At 40.8% G+C, this 23,922-nt stretch overlaps 1 protein-coding gene across 1 annotated transcript in view; it reads left to right on the top strand.

Annotated features, from left to right (window-relative positions):
• The first annotated feature begins 513 nt into the window (after positions 1–513).
• TBCA (tubulin folding cofactor A) overlaps positions 514–23,922 on the top strand; it is a 34,698-nt gene continuing 11,289 nt past the window's right edge. The window contains exon 1 of the mRNA XM_032212691.1: positions 514–663. Coding sequence (XP_032068582.1) covers positions 611–663 — 53 coding nt within the window. The 5' untranslated portion in view covers positions 514–610. The remainder of the gene's footprint in view (positions 664–23,922) is intronic.

The raw sequence follows: 23,922 nt of genomic DNA, 5'->3' as shown, positions 1-23,922 counted from the left end.
CCCTTTAGCACATTTTCTTAATCATAACAAAGTCCTTCATTTCAGGAGAGATGATCGGCCTTTCTCACTGAAACGGGATGTTCCTCTTTGGTCCAAGAAGGGGTGGGAGAAATCCCAGCAGCTGTTCTCAGTTAAAATGCAAACGGAGTTTGGGATTCAATTACACCATCTTTTTACTGTTCTGCCTGGGGAGTTTTAGGCTTCCTCCAGGTATCCACTTAACTCCACGCTTAGAAACCTTATTCAGATCAAGTTCATTATCAAGCATTCTTAATAGCAAAACTTACACAGTTCAGTGTTAAGATACTTCTGACTTTCCATAATCACGTGGTGTAAAAAAGATGATTTTGTTCCAAGGTTGCTTCCCCTGTTCAAAATGACCGGCTTCGTCTACACGCAGGCAGACAGCCCCAGTGGCCAATCAGAAACAGAGATGTGATCACATGTCATGGAACTACATTTCCCATGAGGTAGTCTCTGCCTACATTTCCCAGGAAGTAGTTTGTTAAAGGAGACAGCTCTTAATTCCTACACTAGCTATATACTGCTTGGGCAGCGCAGTTTCATTTCGTCGCGGCTGGACATTTTTGCTTACTCCCTCTGTCTCGCCATGGCCGACCCTCGCATCAGACAGATCAAAATAAAAACAGGCGTAGTAAAACGGTGAGTATCTGACGAGTAGGACCTCCTAGGGGGAAGCGTGGCATGGAGAGGCGAAGTTGATTTTTACAGGCGGCGAGTGAAATCGCAGGGCCGGGATTTAACTGCCTTATACCTCCATCATTGGCTGGAGTAGGAAGCATCAACTCGGTACATACCCTTAAATGTGTGTATATTAAGTCGGTTTTTTAACACTTTCCCTGCGTACTCGAACACGGTCCCTGCGAGAAAGGTTAAATTAAAGAGATGTTGATTGGTCGGTGGCCGAGTGTGAAATTGAACCGGTCGCTCCAATTTCTAGGTTTGTTCGCTAAGCAAATTTGATTTTTTCCCCTCTTCCACCTTTTGGCCTAAAGCCAGGGCCTGTTTTAATGGGTAAACAGGCAGGTTCTATTTAGCAGCAAGAGAATATGTAGTTATATGAAATGGTATAGGGGTTTTCTTGCCTAAACAGGCAGTTGGACTAGAAGACCTCTAAGGTCTCTTTCAACTCTGTTATTCTATTCCTATTCTATTCCTATTACATTCTATTCTATCCTATCTCTATCCGTCTGTTCATATATTGTTTTGTAGACACAGCTTTGGTGATTATCGACAGCTTAAATACATATTTTTCCACTAACAAGTGAGAAGGTAAATGGAGCCTTTTATGACTCAGCTGTCTGGATAGACTGATCTACCATTTACATCCACTGATTGTGCTGTCTTTATAGACAAAATGTTATTCCAGTATGACTGGTCCAGAATGCCTTTTCTACTTAATACCTGTATTAACTGTATATTCCAGATTCTTTGCCATGATTACTAATGATGATTGGAGTACATACTCAAAAGTTGCTGGATGCACAAATGTCAGTTGTAATCTATCCACACTTTTTCTTGTGATTTTTTATTTGCATAGTTACAGTTAACTGGTATTCCATGGTCATTTAGATGTGTATAATGCAATAGTCAAAATATATTTCCAACTGTAAATGAACTGGCTTCAAGTTATGTTCAAGACATATGTAATGCAATAAATGTTGTATTGCATACAATAGCACATCTACATATGAAATGTACTGTGTAGATATATTGTGCATGTACACATGTGATAACATTCACTGTTTTGTCAATTTCACACAGTAGCAAAGATAATTTCTCTTAACTTGTAGAATGGGAAATCATTTTAAGAAAGCAAGAGTTAGCTTTGCTGCAAACATGTGACATATAAATATGAGAAGGTAATCCTTATGTATTTACTTCATACCTGTTTTTGTGAAGAGTAAGAGGTGCTGATTGAACATTTGCTAATCTATATCCAGTTCTCTTTTCTTCCAATTTAGACTGATTTATGTTCAGAATCTTCTGTCTTAAGGCTAGTTGCAAGTCAGTTGTGTAATTGTGTGTTCTGGGTGGGGTGGGGAGGATAGAAATTTGGTTACATTTAAGTAACACAGCATTGTCATGGATTCATCAGCTTTTATAATGGTAGTCTTAGTCTTAGTATTATAGCAGGTTATACTTAGTGATCAGTTAATGAATCAAATTCAGAATTTGGTTTGCAGCAAAATGTTGCGGTTTTTGTAGGTTTAACATGTCATGGAGAAGAAAATATTTTTGTCCAGTTTCTATAATGTACTCTCCTGGAAGACATATAGTATCAACTTTCTTATTTCAGCACCAACAAAGATATTTTTAATCCCTAATACCTGAAGAAAGTACAAGGTCTCTAACATTCCTTCATATAACTAGAAACACTTCAAAATAAAAGTATAAGCATGAGGTGCAAAGGACTGCATATATTGCTGCTAAAAAGCTAGATGTCTTGGCAAGTTTGAAGCCAAGCCACTGCTTGGATTAGGCTGCTTATTAGGTAGGTGGATGTATGTACAAATACAAAAACACACAAACACACAGGTTATCTTTCCTTTTTGTTCCCTTTTTCTTTTTTTTTACTCCAGGAAGTGTTGTTCCCTTATTTTCCCTTTCCAGGACAGCATTTATTCCTCTTATCACAGCTTCATCCTGGGGGTTCTTTCCTTATTGGCTCTTCATGTTGGGGGGAAGGGAAATGTGCATGTGTAGTTGTGTATGTTTGTGTGTGTGTGAGAGAGAGAATGAGTGCCATATGCAGATGAGAATCAGTTAGTTTTACAAATGACATATCTTATTTTACAGGCAATTAATTTTAATCAACACCTATTAACTCTTTTTCATCTGACCCTCCCCCTTTTTTGGAGCATGATTTCTGACTGATGTATATATGCAGGCAAAAATGACACATTTGGGGGAATAGTCTAGGACATCCTTCAGCTGGCATTGGCAATGTAGTTTGACAGGGTAGGCAGTGAATATAACTTTTGAGTTTACAATATTTTTTCTTTCTGTTCCTGTGGAAGTCGATATTTTAAATTCAGAACATCTTCCTCAGATAAAAAACACTATTTCATTTGCTAGATACTACCAAAATAGATAGTAAATAACTTGTCATTTTTCTTCTTAATGTAAAACTCAGTGGTTAAATGCAGCACTGCAGGCTACTGCTAGATCAGCAGGTCAGCGGTTCAAATCTCACCGGCTCAGGGTTGACTCAGCCTTCCATCCTTCCAAGGTGGGTAAAATGAGGACCCAGATTGTTGGGGGCAATATGCTGACTCTCTGTAAACCGCTTAGAGAGGCCTGAAAGGCCTATGAAGCGGTATATAAGTCTACTGCTATTGCTATCAATGTTCTACAGGTAGTTCTCACCTACTGACCTCTTGCTCAGTGAATGTTCAAAATTATGAATGTGTTGAAAAAGGAGATCTATGATGGTCTTCAAAGTTGGAATGGTCCCATGGCCATGATTCAAGCTCTTGGTAACTGGTGCACATTTGTGGCAGGTACACCATTCCATAGTCACATGTTCCTCATTTGTGACTTTCATAGCTGGCTTTTGAAAGTCGATGGTGAAGCCTTCAGGAAGTCATAAGTTGTAGTCATGTAACATCAGATTCACTGACAGGGTGATTCACTTAAATAAAATTGATTTAAGTCTATACAGTCATATGAACTTTCCCCTTTCAACTTTGTTGCTTAGCAGTAAAGTTGTTGTGGTTGCTAAGTAAGGACTTCCTGTATTTTAAATTGTTTGCTTATTTATGATTTGTATGTTTCAGAGTCCATACTTAGCTTGTATGTACATACCTGAGCTGCCTTCTAGACCTCAAGAGTTTTCATAGGTTTTCTCTGTGTGCACACAGAACAAAACATTTGCCTCAACTGCTGGATATAGTTCTTCATACACTTAAATATAATGGCAATCTGGAAAGGCCTTCCCAACATAAAAATTTCTCTGCTTCAAGGATGTTTTGCACAGTCCTGGTATGCATACACACATAAAACACAAACGTTTTATTATAAATTTCTCTGAATGTGTTTTGTTTAAATAAAATTCACTTATAAAACAAAATGAAAAATTCTTAATCTTCTCAGTTTACCACTATTCCAATAAGAAACTCCTCCTTGCCCAAAAGGCAGCCAACCTCATATCTGATAGCATCTTAAAGTTGCATTGCTTGAATTGTTTTATTTCTGTTTCTTCAGTCTGTGGATCTTAACAGAATTTTGGAAAATTGTGTGTGGTCCTTTTTTGACTGTAGGTAATGGCCGTGACCAGCTGAGACTGGTCTTTCACTAAATGAATTTTTATTTTCTTGATTCTATTCCCTAGATCACAGGTGTCAAACTCACTGCATCATGTTGCTGTAACTTGACTTATTGCGACATTTTTTGCCTTCATGGAGCTGGGATGGGCGTAGCCTGCACATGATACATCCAGCCCGCAGGCTACCAGTTTGATACTCTGCCCTAGAAGTTATAACGGGGGAATAAAATTTTTATTCCATCATAACTAGTTCTATATATACCATTGTGATAATTGTGTAGGAAGCAGTTAAACAAATCTTTGCTGGGCCAGAAGACTAGGTAAATTGGTGTGGCTTAAGTGCCTGATGGATCTGGATCTAAGATGGATCTTAGGCAATTTTCCCAATTTGTTGGTTATAATTGGCAATTCCTTGGCTAATATACATCAAAAGATTTGGATGTTTTTGTTTACATGGCCACATCATCTTGTTCTTTTATAAGGGTTCTGACAGTGAAGCAAATAGGATATTGGCAGTAGAAGAACTTTCAAGATAATCAGATCTAGCATAGAATAAAGCCCATTTGATATCCCATTCTGATGCAGAAGTGGCCAGGACAATAGCATTTTTCTGGAAGTCTAAAAAGGGTGCATGTAATAGTAGAAATGTGCTGTGTTTTCATAAGTCTTGAAGCATTTTTTTCCAAATCACTTTCGAAATATGGATAGCTAATAAGACCTGTGCTGAAGAAACCTTTCTTTGGAGCTGGAGAGTAGTGCATCTCTAAGCCAATTTTAAGCATTTGATTTCTGAAAAAAAGATAATAGCTTTGCAGAACGAGACACATCTAAATGATGCTGATTATCTGCTCATATTTCAGTGAACTTTCCACTGGCATGTAACGGCAACTGATTGGATTGGTTGGGTGAATGCTCTGTGGAATGTCACTGTGAGTGTTCTTTTGAACTTGTTGGTAGGTTTCAGTATCTTTCAGTGTGATGTCCTTCCAAATGACCACTGCTGCTTCCTACTTTGTATACCACCAACTCCCAATGACTTTGTTAAGTTATGCTTAGAAGGTGATGAAGATCAATTGACACATAGGCTGTTCATCTAGTGTCCCCAATTTTCTTCAGCATTTATCTGAATATGCTGAGAGTAGTCATATTGAGGACACTTTGCTTTCTTACTTCTGCAAAGTAAGGGGCAATAAAGCAGGGAATCTGTTAAATACTTCCTAAGTTTGATAATTGCCTGGAAAGGTTAAATCCAACAATCTAAAGATGTTATTTGTCAGCATTTATATTCTGATTGTGGTACTCTCTCCCATTAAAAAGTAGTTTCATAAGCTGGGAGTGTTTTTTAACCCTTAATTGTTCCTGAATTTTCTCCTTATAATGCTCCTTTTGAAGTGGTTGCATTTGGTACAAAATATAGCAGCTAAACTATGATTTTTGTGAGGTATGTGAATCATGATGATTGTATTGAAATACCTGCACTACTGGCCTATTGCTTATACGGTGCAATTTAACTTTAATATTGACTTTTAATCAATCAGTTTACAGTCCAACTTGCTGTTAAATCTGCTGGAAAGGTTATTTTGAAAGGAACATGCTATCAAAGGTCCATCTTTCTGGCTCATAGCAGATGACTTTATGTATTGGAATGCACTCTGTACCCCACTTTCTCAGCATTTAGAAATCTAAAGGTGTACCTTTTTTGTCACATTTTGTCATGTTGTTAATTAGCCAACATTTGTTTTAATTTTATCTTTAATTTTTTTATATTTTCTTTTTGTCTGTTAAATTTTGTTAATCACCAGAGGAGAAAGGTAAGGCATAAAATAAATTCCTTGTAGTCATTTACTGGATCAGGTTTATCCCATGAATGATGATGAGTTGCCCAGCATATGACTGCGTATATTACCCTCATATTTCTTATATTAAGGAACTGACCATAACCACACTTATACATTTTCACTGGAGATACAGGAATTTTGGATCATATACAGTAATCTAACACTGAGCACAGTATATTGAATCTCTACAAAAGTGTTATTGTCTACAGTTTGTGTTACCCATAAACACCTCATCCACACTTCTACTTAAATTTCCCTAATAGAATTTGACCAGGGTTAGGGAGAGACAAGTCTTCAAGGCTTGATGGTAGTATGGATGAATGAGAATATTATTTCTACATATCATTTGCATCAGTATACCTTAAACGTAAATATATTTCTTTAAAATATCAGTTTGGTCTTTAGTTGTCTTTGCAACTATAAGTAATACTAGTAGAGAAATACCACTGTGCCTTTTGTCTTACCAGGCATCATTTTGATTGGATCCAATAATTCTATAGGTTCTAATCTTCGTGGATATATTTTTCACAGGCAGATAAATGAAATGGCTGGTTTTTGCTATATATTGAAAATCAAAATTATTTGGTTTTGGAAATCTGGAAGTAACTCAGTGCCTTGCAGAATTCAATTTTGGGAAAGTATGGGGGGTATTTTTGGGTGAGAAAACTATTTCATCTGTGTTAACCATCACTCCACTAATAGAAATGAATTGACCATTTTATTACTCTTCTTGGACCCTTGTATTTTTATTGTGCAGTAATTAATTATCTTAGAGCCCTGGTGGCACAGTGGTAAAGTGCAGTATTGCAGGCAAACTGCTCAGATCCTGGAGTTTGATCCTCAAGGTTGATTTCCATTCTCCTGAGGTCAGTAAAATGAGGACTCAGATTATTGGGGGCAATATGCAAATAATGTTTCTACATTGTAAACTGCCCAGAAAGTGCTATAAAGAGCTACAGGGCAGTAAATAAACTTAAGTATTATTGCTATTCCTATTATATGCTTAATAGCTGGATTTTGTGAAATGATGTGGAATCTACGTATATCACTGAAGAGTAGCTGCAATTAGCATAATATTTTTGCTTTAACTTATAGATGTTGATTTTTTTATATGTTGCCTTCATTTTCCTGTTAAACTGCTCTCTTTTTTTAGCTATTTCAATATCACAGAGGCTTTAAAAGCTGCTAAATGAACGTAGTATATTAGGGACATGTGAAAGTAGTACTGACATTTGCCCATAGTTTCTCTCTGATTAAATGAAACTGACACCAGTAGATTAGAATGAGACTAAGACAATTCACATTGCAATTGTGTTAGTTTAACTTTAACAATCTTTTAACACTCTTCTTTAAATGTAGCTGACATACCATAATTACAAATCTACAAGCCTTGATTATAGAATTTTGCATCATGAACCTATGGGAGAAGTGTATTGATTTTGGGGGGTAAGTCAGACTTTTTAAAACTGGTACAAACAAACTGGTACTCAACCCGGATAAGACCGAGTGGCTGTTGTGTTTCCCCCCCAATAATTTGGCTAATACACCAACGCTTAGGCTGGGGGGTCAAATTTTATACCCCTCAGATAGGGTCCGCAACTTAGGAGTCCTCCTGGACCCGCAGCTGACTTTTGATCACCAGCTGTCAGCTGTGACCAGGGGGGCATTTGCCCAGGTTCGCCTGGTCCGCCAGTTGCGGCCCTACCTAGACCGGGGGGCTCTCACAACAGTCACTCGAGCCCTTGTGATCTCCAGACTGGAATACTGCAATGGGCTCTACATGGGGTTGCCCTTGAGGTGCATCCGGCGACTGCAGCTAGTCCAAAATGCAGCCGCGCGAGTGATAGTGGGCGCACCGCGGTTCGCCCACGTTACACCTGTCCTCCGCGTGCTGCACTGGCTACCTGTTGGTCTCCGGGTGCGCTTCAGGATACTGATGACCATCTTTAAAGCACTCCATGGTAGTGGATCTGGGTACTTGAGAGACCGCCTTCTGCCGATTACCTCCCTAAACCGACCAATTAGATCGCACAGACTGGGCCTCCTCCGAATTCCATCTGCCAGTCAATGCCGACTGGCGACTACAAGGAGGAGAGCCTTTTCTGTTGCTGCCCCGACCCTGTGGAACGAGCTCCCCATGGAGATCCGTACCCTCACCACTATCCAGACCTTCCGCGCAGCCCTCAAGATCTGGCTCTCCCAGCAGGCCTGGGGATAGGTTTCCAATTACCCGCCCGAGTGTTTGATTGCTGAATGAAAGTTGTGTTTTTATTATCTTTTCTTTGTGCACATATTGTTTGTTTTTGATCTTGCACCCCCCTCCCCTGTGGTTGTAAGCCGCCCTGAGTCCCCTCAGGGAAAAGGGCGGCATATAAATCCCAATAAACTGAAACTGAAACTAAAAACCACCTTTCCAAAAATGGAATCTTCAAGTTTGTTCTTATGCCGACAGCTTTAGTATGTTCTTGCTGTGCTATATAAAGCAGTCACAACGCCAAGTGTTAAGTAACCTATTAGCAAGGTTTTTTTAAGAAACCAAAAACATTTTTGTCTCTGAAAAACTAGGAAAAACTTCTATCTCTAATATAATTACATCATAGGTAAAGGTAAACATTCTCCTCGCACATATGTGCTTGTCATTCCCGACTCTAGGGGCTGGTGCTCCTCTCCGTTTCAAAGCTGAAGAGCCAGCGCTGTCTCAAGATGTCTCAGTCGTCATGTGGGTGGCATGACTACCCACATGACAAAGGCACACGGAACGCTGTTACCTTCCCACCAAAGGTGGTTCCTATTTTTTTCTACTTGCATTTTTACATGCTTTTCAATTGCTAGGTTGGTAGAAGCTGGGACAAGTAACGGGAGCTCACTTCGTTACGCGGCACTAGGGATTCGAACCGCTGAACTGCCGACCTTTCTGATCAACAAGCTCAGCATCTTAGTGAGTGAGCCACTGTGTCCCTACGTTACATCATAGTGCACCCTTTATTTAATAGACGGATAAACTGAAGGGTGAGAGCCCAACCACAGCAAGTAGGAAAAACTGGTGGGTATGGCAGGGAATATTGTCTCTCTCTCTCCACAGTATCTCTCTTCTTCCTCTTCATGAGCAGCACTTAGTGTGGTATAGTTGCCCCCTCCACTGATCTTCTTAGAGCCTTTGTTCCCTTCCTCCTCTGTCTTCTTTCAGTCATAGTGTTGTTCAAGCAAGGCATAAATCCCTGTTCAGCAGATTTTGTCCATTAAACATGGTCTACTAATTGAGGTGAATCAGTGATTTAATCTAACTAAAATGTAACACTATTACTAGTTAAAAGAACTGCATTTGTATCTCTCAGTGTTAAAATAGACAGGATTATGCCGTCGTATTTTGGATTATTTATATACCTGTTGTGACTTAGCATTCGTCTTCTGTGAGTCTTTTCAGAATGTAAGGTCAACGATGCAGCTGGGGCTCGTTAGTGGGGTTCTGGTGATAAAAGAACTGATAGTGCCACGCCCTGGTTGCAGGAGTCAACGTTCATTCCTTGGTTCGTTCAACATGGTTTGATCATGGGTCGTGGTTTATGTAAGATACACTTGGATAAGTGCTTTGTTTTTCTGTAACCCTGATTCGTAGAGACTTTGGAAGAAGTGGTTTGCTTTCATTTTGTTCAACTTGTGTTGCCATAAGAAAGATTTGTTTTTCATTCTGTTATCTTCAGGCAGAGACTGTAATTACGTTATTTTGGGGCTCACAGCCAATCTGAGCCGAGAACTGATAAAGAGAGTTCCTTTTAAGTTTGTTTGCCTGTCGTCTGTTTAACGAGCGGAGAAGGGGGGACAGAACAGATTGACTCCTGCCTGACAAGCCTTCATTTCCGTAATTATGGAGCAGCTGATGGCTGAAAATAGACTAATGGCACAACAAATCGCGATGTTGTCGGACCAAATTCAACAGTTGCAGAGAGCTGCAAACCCCCCCCCCCCAGCCAAGGAGGAAGTGCCCAGTAGCCATGCCAGATAAATATGATGGGAGTCTGGCCATGTTTGCCGCGTTTCTGGGACAATGCCAGCTGTTCCTGAGTTTGAGAGCGGAGGACTTTCCCACTGACCAGACGAAGATGGGATTCATTATCAGTTTGCTCTCAGGCTGCCCATTGGGCTACCCACTTGTTAGTTCAGTAGAGCCGTTTGTTGGATGACTTCCAGGGCTTTTGCCAGTACTTCAAACGAATGTTTGAAGATCCTGTCAAGGGGGAAACATCTGCTAGACGTCTAAAGTCACTGCAGCAGGGGAGTGGTTCATTGCAGGACTATGTGACTGAATTCAGGCTGCGTAGCCAGGATTCCATGTGGAATGAAGCAGCTCTAATGGACACGTTCCAGGATGGATTGTCTGAGGCCTTGCAGGATGAACTGGCGAGGGTGGACAGGCCACCGATGTTCGACGTGTTGGTCCACCTGTGCCTCCGGATAGACGCCCGGCTGCAGAGGCGAAGGCCTCGCCGTGTATTCCAGGAGACCACCAGCATGCCGGTTCAGCAAGGGACTGCAGTGGACTGGGAGGAGCCCATGGAGTTGGGTGCTGTCAGACTTCGACTGTCACGGACAGAGATGGACAGACGACGTGCTGAGGGATTGTGCTTCTACTGTGGGGATCTTGGACACCTGGCAGGGAGCTGCCCCAAGAAGAGCAGAAGGGTTGCGTGGACTGCAGCCATCCCTCAGCAATGTACTATCATGTTGGACAACCAGCACGTTGGTGCGGCTGTGATACCCCGTTCGCACAAGATAGCGTGCGTTCGGGGGGGTGGAGTCCCAGGGCGGAGGCCCTGCCGAGTAAAGTAGAGAACTCTGACCCTGCGAACTCGCTTCCACCTCGGACTGTTCTACCCGTTGCAACCTGCGCTGCCGTTTGTCATCCCGTGAGCATGCAGTCTCTGGTACGGGATGCGCAGCGGGGTGACGACTGGGTGGAGCGACGAAAGGCGGAAGTGGGGCCGGTGTCCCCATGGACTCTGGAAGGGGATCTTTTGAAGTGTCAGGGCTGGCTCTATGTTCCTGCAGGGCACATCCGTCAATGGGTGCTCTCGCAGATTCATTGCGCGTCTGCATCAAGACATTGGGGGTTTGTTCGGACGTTGCACCTGGCCTCCCGTCAATTTTGGTGGCCCCATCTGAAAAATGACGTGCGGAGGTACGTGAAGTCATGTGCCCAGTGTCATTGGGCCAGGTCTCCAAGGAGAACTCCACCAAGATTCCAGCCTTTGTCGACTCTGGTCCCCGCAGCACTGGACTTTGTCTCTAGGGTCCCAGTGGGGTCCCAGGGTCTTGGACCGTGTTCCGGGGAGGCCGTCACCAACCCTCCTGGGCTGCACCCCGATCATCGAAACCGGGGAAAGGGCTCTGCGGGAGGGGATTGCGTGGTGGCTCGGCCAAAGCTGGTAGAGATGCCATCAACCTCCGACGGTAGGGGGGCTGGTGGGTAGGCCTTGCCGAGGGTGGAGGACCCTGGACAGGGTGTTAAGGCTCAGCCAAAGCTGGTAGAGGTGCCATCAACCTCCGACGGTAGGGGGGCTGGTGGGTCGGCCTTGCAGAGGGTGGAGGATCCTGGACAGGGTGTTAAGGCTCGGCCGAAGCTGGTAGAGCTGCCATCAACCTCCGACGGTAGGGAGGCTGGTGGGTCAGCCTTGCGGAGGTTGGATGACCCTGGACGGGGTGTCGACGCCAGAAAGGGCGGAAGGAAACATGGTGGCCACCGGATACCTAAGGAGTTCCGATTCAAGGGGGCTGTGCCTCCAGAGGTTTGGGACTCATGAAAAAGGCACCAAGGGAAATGGGTGCGGGTCATCTTGTGGTCACGTCATTCCTACCGCAACCAGACCATCAGAACCCGGGGAAAGGGCCCTGCGGTGGGGGATAGTGTTGTGACTCAGCAGACGTCTTCTGTGAGTCTTTTCAGGATGTAAGGTCAACGATGCAGCTGGGGCTCGTTAGTGGGGTTCTGGTGATAAAAGAACGGATAGTGCCACGCCCTGTTTGCAGGAGTCAACGTTCGTTCCTTGATTCATTCAACATGGTTTGATCATCGGTCGTGGTTTATGTAAGATACACTTGGATAAGTGCTTTGTTTTTCTGTAACCCTGATTCGTAGAGACTTTGGAAGAAATGCTTTGCTTTCGTTTTGTTCAACTTGTGTTGCCGTAAGAAAGATTTGTTTTTCATTCCGTTATCTTCAGGCAGAGACTGTAATTATGTTATTTTTGGCCTCACAGCCAGTCTGAGCCGAGAACTGATAAAGAGAGTTCCTTTTAAGTTTGTTTGCCTGTCGTCTGTTTAACGAGCGAAGAAGGGGGGACAGAACAATACCAGATGGAGTTTTTGGGTCCTGAAGTTGACATATCTGAAGGACACCAGATCATAGTCATAAAATTCCATTCTTGTGGATGGTGATAGATTCAGTTGGCATATTAAAAACAGCAGTAATTAAAATACAAGTATTTCGGAATCAGGATTTTAGATGTATAATAAGAAACTGAATAAATAATTAAAACATGTTATAAACTAAATGAACAGAGCCGCAGTTTGCTGACCCCTGACCTAAGTGAAACATTTAGTGGATTTTTGGGACCCGAAGTCTCACTGCTGAAAATGAGTTCCCAGGAACTCAATGGCATTTATTTCTGAGAGCATTGCTTATGATTATGGTATGATTGCTATACAGTTTAATATATGGTAACTATTTATTATATACTCTAAAGTCTATTGACAAATTTATAGGATAATTTGCTGCTGCAGAATGATGGCCTAGGCCCATTGTAGTCAAATGCCAGAAGAAAATCTAAATTGCAAATTAACAATTGATACTTGTAGCTATGTGACTTATTTTTTTAAAAAAATGAGAAAAAAAGCTTTATAGCTTTCCTCATAAGCTCGGGAAATTTAAAATATGATTTAATAAAAGCAAACGCAAATTTGCTAGGATTAGGAATTTTTAGTTTCTTAGCTGTCCAGTTTAGTTATGTGATCTATCCAGGAAGTCCTGTGTGCACAAGGACTTCCCTGTTGCCAGCTGTGAGAATGCAAAGCTCCATCTGCCACAGTTGGCAATAGGATCCTGTTGTGCAGATGAAGTTCTGGATCATAGCCTTTGACTTTGAAAGGGTTGACTGGTTTACAACTCTTGATGCTTAGTTATTAAAAAGCCTTAATCAAAATATTGAAATATTTTCACACAGCCAGATTTTTGTATTGGTTTATAGCTATCTTAACTTTGTAAAATAGTTAACGGAAAATTCCAAATGTCCTTTTTTTGTAAACATAATTAGAATTGTCTAGTGAACATTTAATATCACTTTTGTATATTTATAGTTAAAAAATTAGCTGAAGTAGAAGATAAATTATTGACTTAGCGTTTAATAATATTGTCATTTTGGGGAACACTGAGATGTAACCTGTGAATTTTTTACTCCAATATTAATTTCAGCCATAATTTAAGATGAAATTTGTAAAAAGTTTTATTATTGTTCCAATGGTGCATTTTTGGAGGACTTTGGGGGGGAAAATAAACAATAGAGAGGTATTCAGAATGTTGATATTGGTGTTACTAGAATTCTTAAAATATATGCCCAGTGCTTATAAGCAAATATACTCACAGAAGGAGAGAAGCTAGATAATTTCTTAGCTTTAAAAAATAGGAGAAATTTAATCAGTTGATTCCACAGTGTAGTTTTTATTTAGTTATATTTATGCATTCATTCTCTTAGCAAGTCCCCATTTGCTCAAACTGAATAACTAGCCTGAAAAGCAAGTTCCATAACATTTTTACTGTGTTAAATCAATTTGGCTGGAGTAAGTAGATTTACAGTGATTTGGGCAACATTCCCATCAGTTTTCCTTGAGGCATTTTCTTGTAATAATATTACAACTGGGTAATGTTTTTTGGGGGGGAAATAAGAGCAGTGTAAAGGAGCAGTTACATTTATTTTTGTAAGTTAACCCTAGAATTTTATTATAGTGATATAAATGTCTATACTAGATAACTTAACATGAGCTGTTGGTACTTAGATCACTTCTGTTTCAGTGTTTACTAGAACAAATGCTAGGTTTACAGGTTATATTCGGACTGTAGCAAACAGGACTTTGGTTAATGGACAAAATTTGCTGAATCTGAGTTTTGCCTGAATTATTATTCTGCTGGGATTTCCTGAATAATGCTTTATATAATGTAAAATGTATTGGGAAGATACTGAGTCAGAAGCAATAGACAATTAAATAAGATTTAGGAGTTTAGGGATTGTGAATCTAAAGATTGTAAGGTAAAGGTAAAGGGTCCCCTTGCACATATGTGCTAGTCATTCCCAACTCTAGGGGGTGGTGCTCATCTCTGTTTCAAAGCCAAAGAGCCAGCGCTGCCCAAAGAAGTCTCTGTGGTCATGTGGTCCGCATGACTAAATGCCGAAGGCGCATAGCACACTTACCTTCCCACCAGAGGTGGTTCCTATTTTTTTTCTACTTGCATTTTTACAGGCTTTTGAACTGCTAGGTTGTCAGAAGCTGGGACAAGTAACGGGAGCTCACTCCGCTACGCGGTGCTAGGGATTCAAACCGCTGAACTGCCAACCTTTCTGATCGACAAACTCAGCCATTGAGCGTGTCCCTCTAAAACTAAACTAAAACCGAAGATTGTACTGGCACCATATTTATCAAAAATATATTTTCATTTCATTGTTGTTTTTTTCTGGAGTTCATGCTTCCATTTCCAGAAGTACTTGCTCTGATACATTTCTATCATATTCCTGAGTCCTCCTCCATTTCACACCGGAAAAAAACACTCCCCGGTTTTGCAATTGTTTATTTTATTACTTGGATTCTCTTAATCCTCCTTCCACTCACAGCAATTATCTCTGTAATGTGTGACACGATTCCTTATTTCAATAGAAGAAAACACTGGCTGATCTTGTGTGTTTTAGATGTGGTTCAAGGGTCAGTGTGAGAGGAAACATTGCTGTAGAGGGGTGGGTGGAAAGATGGATAAGCGTCCCTGTATTGAACAAGTGTATCTTTGGGCCTTAAAAACACCCTTTAACCATTTATTATACAAGCAAGTCTGATCCCCTTACTTTTTATCAAAGTGTGAACCATATTTATGTAAAGGTTTTCTTGTTATGTTCATTGGAGCTGTCTTAGGACCACATCATTATGCATAATTTTGTAGCCAAATACCCATTTTCCTCCTGTAGCTTTATAGCTTGTTTTGAAATCTATTGTGATTGCCCTACAGTAAAACAGCTACACTAATCTTATCCTCCAACACCAGATGAAAAATCTTATCCTTATTGGAAGCATTTCTATGACTAAAATGGCTAATACTTGACAACCATGTGAAGGGGCCTGAACATTTTTGCCTAAGAATTGTTCTGAGTTTCTCTTCTGAGATTGGTCCCACTTCATGTAATTTATATGCAGCATCTATGCTATTGTTAAATGGCAGTAAAATTGCAATCGCAGCAATTTCAACTTCGGAGAGGGATTACTTTACTGAAATGAAAAATTGGAAGAAAACTCATTTTTCTGGCCATACCGTTGAATCATTGCCAATATTTTTAAATTGCATGTCAGTGGATTTTTGAATACAACTATTTTTAGTAAATTTATTAACAAATATATTTGTAAGAGTGCTTGAGAGAACAGCACAAATTTGAAGTAAAAATTTTTCTAGTTCTTTTCAGTCTGCAAAAGCAGATTTTAAAAGGGTAGATTGAAGCAGATCGCTAAACAGTTTTGTTTCTAAGGATTTTTTAATGAAAGGAAATGGTTATTTTTGTATATGGAAATATATTTAACAGAAAAGCTATACATTAAGGAAAAGGGAAATAATCAGAACATTTAAAAGATAAACAGTAACTTGACACAAATAATAAACAGTTGGTACAAGGGAGAGAAAAGAAAAACCTAGACTAAATGAAAATTGCCATAAAACCTTTGTTTAGTCAATTTTATATAATGGACAATTTTTTGTTATATGGACACTAGTAATTGGGACATTAATTACTAGTGGCCAAATAACAAAAAATTAGGACATTAAAGGTATGCGGTGGCTCAGTGGCTAAGACAATGAGCTTGTTGATCAGAACAAGAAAAACTTTGAATAAATATGGATCACACTTTGCTAAAGAATAAGGGGACCAGACTTCCTTGTCTAATAAATGGTTAAAAAGTGTTTTTAAGGGCCAAAAATACACTTGTTCAATACAGGTACCCTTATCCAACTCTCTATCCACCCCTCTACAGCAATGTTTCCTCTCACATGTCCTTCATGTGACCCTTGAACCACATCTAAAACACACAATAGCAGCCAGTGTTTTCTTCTATTGAAATAAGGAATCATGTCACACATTACAGAGATAATTGCTGTGAGTGAAGGAGGATTAAGAGAATCCAAGTAATAAAGCAAAAAATTGCAAAACCAGAGAGTGTTTTTTCCGCTCTGAAATGGAGGAGGACTGAGGAATATGATAGAAGTGTATCAGAGCAAGAACTTCTAGAAAGGGAAGCATGAACTCCAGGGGAAAAAATCAATTAAATGAAATATATATTTTTGATAAATATGATGCCAGTACAATCTTCAGTTATAGTTCAGTTTTAGTTTTAGAAGGACGTGTGGTGGCTCAGTGGCTAAGACGCTGAGCTTGTCATTCAGAAAGATCAGCAGTTTGGCGGTTCGAATCCCTAGCGCCGCGTAACAGAGTCAGCTCCTGTTACTTGTCCCAGCTTCTACCAACCTAGCAGTTCAAAAGCATGTAAAAATGCACGTATAAAAATAGGAACCACCTTTGGTGGGAAGTTAATAGCGTTCTGTGCCTTTGACATTTAGTCATGCTGGCCACATGACCACCGAGATGTCTGGATAGTGTTGGTTCTTTGGCTTTGAAGCAGAGATGAGCACCACCCCCTAGAGTCGGGAATGACTAGTACATATGTGCAAGAGAAACCTTTACCTTTATCTAATTAGGACATTAATCCTATGAAAATTTCACTACAAATGATGCCATTTCTAATATGTAATTCAAAACATGATAAATTGATGCAAATGTCACAGATCCAAATTTAATGGACAACATCTCTCTCCCAGCAGTTTATTAAATTGAGGTTTTGGTGTCTACAAGGTTTTGAATTTCAAATGATTTGTTAGGCAAGTTTGTAAGAAAAATGGGGGAGGGGGAAAATATGGCTCATGGTATACCCATGGTATGTAAGATGTCTTGAAAGGAAATAATTAAGCGGATCTATGATAACTCTTCATATATCTGAAAAGATGTTTATTTATATCCTGCCTTTATTTTTTTTTAATAAATAACTCAAGACGGCAAACAATCTTTCCTCCTATTCTCCCCACAACAATATCCTGTGAGGTGATTTGGGGTGAGGGTGACTGGCCCAAAGTCACCAAGCTAGCTTTTATGCCTATGGTGTCACTCAGTCTCCCTTGGTGCCTTAACCACTGGACCAAGCTGATTCTCATATGTTTCACAGAAAGAAGATCAAAATTATATATTTTATTTCGGAATTCAAGTTACAATAAGGTAACTTATGATTGTTTAAAAAAAAAAACAACTTTGAAACAATGAGTGGAGTTTGACCAATTATCTAGCAGGATAATGGGCTGGTCTTAATTTAATATATTCAATCAGAGGCTAAATAGCCTTCTATTAGGGATGTCTTAATTTGAATTCCTTTATTGAGTAAGGAGTTGGGCTCAGTGGTCTAAATAGTCCTTCCAACTGTCTGATTCTGTAATCAAAACCTCTGTTATTTTACCTAGATTTTTCATAAGAATAAAACACCAACAAACTGACCATTAAATTGACAGTCTGCTATTGTGTTTGCAATGCTAAATAAATAGGAATGTGTTTGCACATTATAATCATATATCAAGAATGCCCTGCTACTGTGGCAGATTGTTTTTTATTGTATCATCTAGTCATTTAATAATAATTGCAGAAATGACAGCTCCTTGCTCCTCTGTTGAATTTAGGGATTCTTTCAAGTAGGACGCATAAGATTTAAAACAAGAAGCAAATGCACACAGCCATCACAATTGTGTGAGTCTGTTGCTGTCAACTGGCTGAAATTGTATAAAGGGATGATGACTATTTGCACATTGCACTGTTTCATCTCTGTGCCTCTTAAGAAGACTATTGATAATCATTTTCAGCCTAGATTTAGTGTATTTTTATGAGCCTGACTTTTCACTGTAGGTTGATTTTTCAGGCATCGCATACCTCTGGGGCCAGGTCCATTGTAGGTAGATATGCTGGAAAACAACTGACTGCACTGTCTATGAACAGGGTTATTAAATGCATATAGGTTACCTATGTTTGTTTACAAATATTTATTGTTATTTCAGTTGTGGATTTTAAATGACTCATAACTGGTATAATATAACCAATAATAATGGAATCAGTAGACCAGCTACCAGTATGGGAAAAAAACACACGATTTATTACTTAAATATCCAGTGCTTTAGAGATTCATGTCCTGGGCACCTGCACCTTACCAGTTAAAAGAACAACCTCTTTACCCAGTCACACAGAGGTTCTTAGTAAAAAAAAAACACCCACACCCCTAAGTTTTCATATTGGCTGTGATAAATTGACTTCTAAAGTTAATGCTAGCAGTTGCTGAAATTTATATAACTATTGAATTTTCCTCAGCCTTGTGAAAAAACTTGCAGGATAGCACACCCATAACTTAGACATAGCAACAGTACTCTTTTCTTAAAGTCTGTTTAAAAACAGTGCTTTAACTGCACTCCTGAATGTATGCAAGGTTGGAAACACCCTAATTTTGGTGGTGGTGGTGGGAGACAGAGTATTTCAGAAGATAGAGGTCCATTACAAAGAAGGCTAATTTCTGCCCATCTCCCAAAGAGTAGTGACTTCCATGTCCTCTGCTGTTTTGTACCAGATGGGTAGCATATTTGAGTTAGGGGGTCTTGGAAGTATCCAGGATCCAAGTTATATTGTAAGGCTTTATAGTTATAACCAATAGCATGAATTAAACCCAGAAACAAAATAGTTAACAGTGCAGTTCCAGAAATAAAGTTGCAATGTGGCTATAATGATTCTAAACCATTACCCATTTGAAATGAAACAGTAACATTTGCACTAGTATTGTTTCTGAATCCGTTTCAAGGCCAGCCCACTTTATATATATAATGCATTGCAATAATCCAGCAATGGTGGGACAAAGACATGACTGTGGCCAGTCATCCTGATTCAAGAATGGCTACAACTAGTATATCAAATAAAAATGGACTCTATAGCTACAACTCCCACTTATTGGTTGAGGTTGGTTGTTATCCATCACTAGTCCTAGTAGATTGCAGTGTTTAGAAGCTAAAGAAATAAATTCTACAGCAGTAAGTAAGGGGAATTAACCAGGTGATAAGGTCAAGCACCTCAGCAAGGGGTAATGACAAACAGCACAGTGGAGGATACAGCAGGAATAACCCCACCTTGTCCCTTAAGTCCAGTTTCATAAGGCCTCACATTGGCAAACCTGTGGAATAGTGTATTGGATGTCTTCCTGGATTTTGGATGCGATAATAGCCAAGATTCTGCAGAGGGGAAGGCTGCAGAGGGGAAGGCTTCCCCAGGGATCGATGCTGTCTAGATTGTTATTTCTAATGAGATATCAAAAAAGTCCTATCCTCCCCAGGTAGGTTCAATAGAACATGGCATATATGCCCTTTTCTTCAGGAATAAATCATGGGTCAGCATGGATTAGTATGCCATGTTTTCCCGAAAATAAGACACAGTCTTATTTTCTTTTGACCGCCCTGAAATAAACACTTGGCCTTGTTTTTGGGGAGGTATTATTTTTCAGGTGCAGGAGGCAGTAAGCATGGTGACCTCGTGGCTGCTGCATTGCAATATTTTTGGGAGGGCTTATTTTCAGGGAAGGGCTTATTTTAGCGCATGTGCTCAAAAGCCTGATTGGGCTTATTATCCGGGAGGTCTTATTTTCAAGGAAACCAGGTAGACAAACCTGACAAAACTAACAGCCATATTTATTTCAAAATACTAGAAATTTTAAAATAAAGAGTTGGCAACCTTATTCAAACCATACAGGTATGAAATATAAAGTCCTCTGAACTCAGATTAAAATGTAAATGCTTGCAAAGTAACAAAACAGTTTTACCTGATGCATAATTTTTGGTGCGTAGGAAGATAGATGGTAGGCAAGGTTTCTGCCATTACTTTCTAGGAGCATTAGTGGAGATTCAGATTCAGTTGGCTTCTGCTATATCATTCAGACATTTGAAATTGCAGGTTGGAAAATTATTTGCAACCTGTAGATGTTTTCCTTCCTTAATCTTGCACAGTTTACCTTTCAGTTCAGTTTGTTCAAATATTTTGGACCTGTCTTTTTATCCACTTATCAAACATTTTCAGCGATCTTAAAAGAAAGAAATAAAGAAATGTTAGGCATATAGCTGAAATGAAGATTCAGAATAGCAAAGGAAACAGTAATGCATTTCAAAATGAAGTGAGGACAGAAATAAGAAACTGAAAAGCAGTGAGAATAAGCACTGAATTATCTTTGGCATTGGAACCCAACAGAGAAGTCCCGTAAGAATTGTTCAAAGGTACAGTTTTGTGGGGAAAAACTCTTTGTCCTTTTGAAGTTTCTGAATTTTTTTGCATAACTGGCTCTCCAGCTTCAGCGTACCTTGGAGGAAGCTAACTATCTTGACCCCTTCCAGTCTGGCTTCAGACCCGGTTACAGCACAGAAACCGCTTTGGTCGCATTGACCGATGATCTCTGGAGAGCTAGGGATGGAGGCCATGCTTCCATCCTAGTCCTCCTTGACCTCTCAGCGGCTTTCGATACCATCGACCATGGTATCCTTCTGCGACGACTGCGGGAGATAGGGGTGGGCGGCACTGTTTTGCAGTGGTTCTCCTCCTATCTCTCGGACAGGTCGCAGTCGGTGTTGGTAGGGGGGCAGAGATCGTCCCTGAGGCCCCTAACTTATGGGGTGCCGCAGGGGTCGGTCCTATCCCCCCTACTATTTAACATATACATGAAACCGCTGGGCGAGATCATTCGGAGGCACGGGATAAAATACCACCAATATGCGGACGATACACAGTTGTATCTGTCCGCCCCGTGCCAACTCAATGAAGCGGTGGACGTGATGAACCGGGGTCTTGAGGCCGTTAAAGACTGGATGAGAGCAAACAAGCTGATACTCAACCCAGACAAGACCGAGTGGCTGTTGTGTTTTCCTCCCAAAAATTTGACCAACATACCATCACTCAGGCTGGGGGGACAAAATCTACACCCCTCAGAAAGGGCCCGCAACTTGGGAGTCCTCCTGGACCCACAGCTGACTTTTGACCATCACCTTTCAGCTGTGACCAGGGGGGCATTTGCCCAGGTTCGCCTGGTGCGCCAGTTGCGGCCCTACCTGAATCGGGAGGCCCTCACAACAGTCACTCGAGCCCTTGTGATCTCCAGGCTGGAATACTGCAATGTGCTCTACATGGGGCTGCCCTTGAAGAGCATCCGGAGACTTCAGCTAGTCCAGAATGCGGCCGCGCGAGTGATCGTGGGCGCACCACGGTTCGCCCACATAACACCAATCCTCCGCGAGCTGCACTGGCTACCTGTCGATCTCCGGGTGCACTTCAAGGTCCTACTCACCACCTATAAAGCGCTCCATGGTAGTGGATCTGGCTATTTGAGAGACCGCCTTCTGCCAATTACCTCCCTGCGTCCCATCAGATCGCATAGAGTTGGCCTCCTCCGTATTCCATCCGCCAGTCAGTGCCGACTGGCGACTACTCGGAGGAGAGCCTTCTCTGTTGCGGCTCCGACGCTATGGAACAATCTCCCCGTGGAGATTCGTACCCTCACCACCGTCCAGGCCTTCCGCACAGCCCTTAAGAACTGGCTAGCCCGTCAGGCCTGGGGATAAGTCTACTTTCGCCCCTCCCGATTGCTGAGTGAATGTTGTGTTTTACTGTTTAATTTACCTTTGTTCACATCTCTTTTTGTATTTGTCCTACACTCCCTTTCCCCTTTGATTGTAAGCCGCCCTGAGTCCCCTCAGGGAAAAGGGCGGCCTATAAATGTGCAATAAATACAAATACAAATACAAACTAACTACAAATAACACCAAAGTATCTTACCAAAAAATCCACATGTAATGGGCTAATCTGAAAGTAATTGTCCTTTAGGTTCAGTAATTGGCTGCACTACCTTAAACTGTAATAACTCCAACCAGATGCTTCCTATAATTGGTGAGCAGTCTTTCATATTGCTGTATTAGAATATTGGCCCATTCCTCCATGGTGAACTGTGAGATTTTCTAGGTGCTGCTGCAGCATTTTTATGGTAATTAGTTGTCAACTGACTTTGCCCTTCTAAAACATTGCATTCATTAATTTTCTTTTATACTTGCTTGTATATTTTCGCTTATTGTCTTCCTGTACACTCATGCTTGAGTTTCAACTGACAGACAGATGACTTGATAATCTGTTTGATTCAAAGTAAGCAAAGCAGCCCCAAGCACTCTCACTTCTGTGCTTGATAGTTGGCATGATACTCTTATTGCAGAATATGATTTCTTTGGGATATAATGATACCCACGCAGCCCAAAATTTATGCTTCTCACTATTTGTAGAATATTCCAGTTGGAGGAACATCTAGGGCAGTAATGGCGAACCTTTTCAGCACCAAGTGCCCAAACCAGAACATGTGTGTACGCCAGAACTCCAGAAACTCAAAGACCACCCAGCTATCTGGTCTTCACGCATGCCGGAGCCCCGGAAACCCGAAGACCAGTGCACATATGCCAACTGGTCTTCAGATTTCAGGGCCTCTGGCACACGCAAACATCAGCTGGCCCAGAAGAGCAGCTGGCGATGACATGTGTGCCCACAGAGAGGGCTTCGAGTGCTACCTCTGGCAAACATGCCATAGGTTTGCCATCATGGATCTAGGGGATTTATTGGTGAATTGAGCCAAATAATAATATTCTTTTGTGAGAGCTTCATGGCTTCATATAGGAATCCCATTTTTACTTGGTGCTTTGCTGATTGCAATGTCAAGAACACTGATGTTAGCCAAGACAAAAATAACAAAAATAAACCTTCTAACCAGGAGAGCGAGTACGTTCAGAGAAGAGTTGTGAGAGTGTTGTTGGAGAACACACAAACCAGCATACAGAAACACTGCAGTTTAAGTAGGCTTTTACTTTCGTGGAAATAGAGGTATCAGACTCCATCAAACAGTCCAAGTCATACACGGATAAAACAGACAGTCATCAATGTCTTTCTGTTAAGGGATCAGCCATGTTTTGTGTTCCACTCATTTGTTCCTCATGAGGAAATTAGGAGAGCAGGAGACTAGGAAATTTAGCATTTTGGTTCATTTTGGTCTTTCAGTCCAGTATCATATAATCAGTTCAGTACTCAGTTTGCTAGCAGTTGCAAAACTTACAATAGCTCACAGCACTTTCTAACAGCCAGCTTCCAAAACACTCAGATCAGATCAGCCCAGCATCTAACAGAGAGCTAACAGTCATTCTGGCTCCCTCTTATGGCCGATTGAGGAAAACAGCAACCAATCACATTTTACAGCATGATTTAAAGAAACAGGTATAGCATTGTTACATGATTTATATATTGCCAACCCAACCGTTAGATTACATTCCTAACATCCCACATATGCACAGGATTGGAAATGGAAATGATTCTTTGTCATTGTTTTTTAAATTGTATAATTAATTTAAGTTTTGAGGTT

Source organism: Thamnophis elegans, chromosome 3 (assembly GCF_009769535.1).
Source record: "Thamnophis elegans isolate rThaEle1 chromosome 3, rThaEle1.pri, whole genome shotgun sequence".
NCBI lineage: Eukaryota > Metazoa > Chordata > Lepidosauria > Squamata > Colubridae > Thamnophis > Thamnophis elegans.
This window is presented reverse-complemented; position numbering and strand designations above follow the sequence as displayed.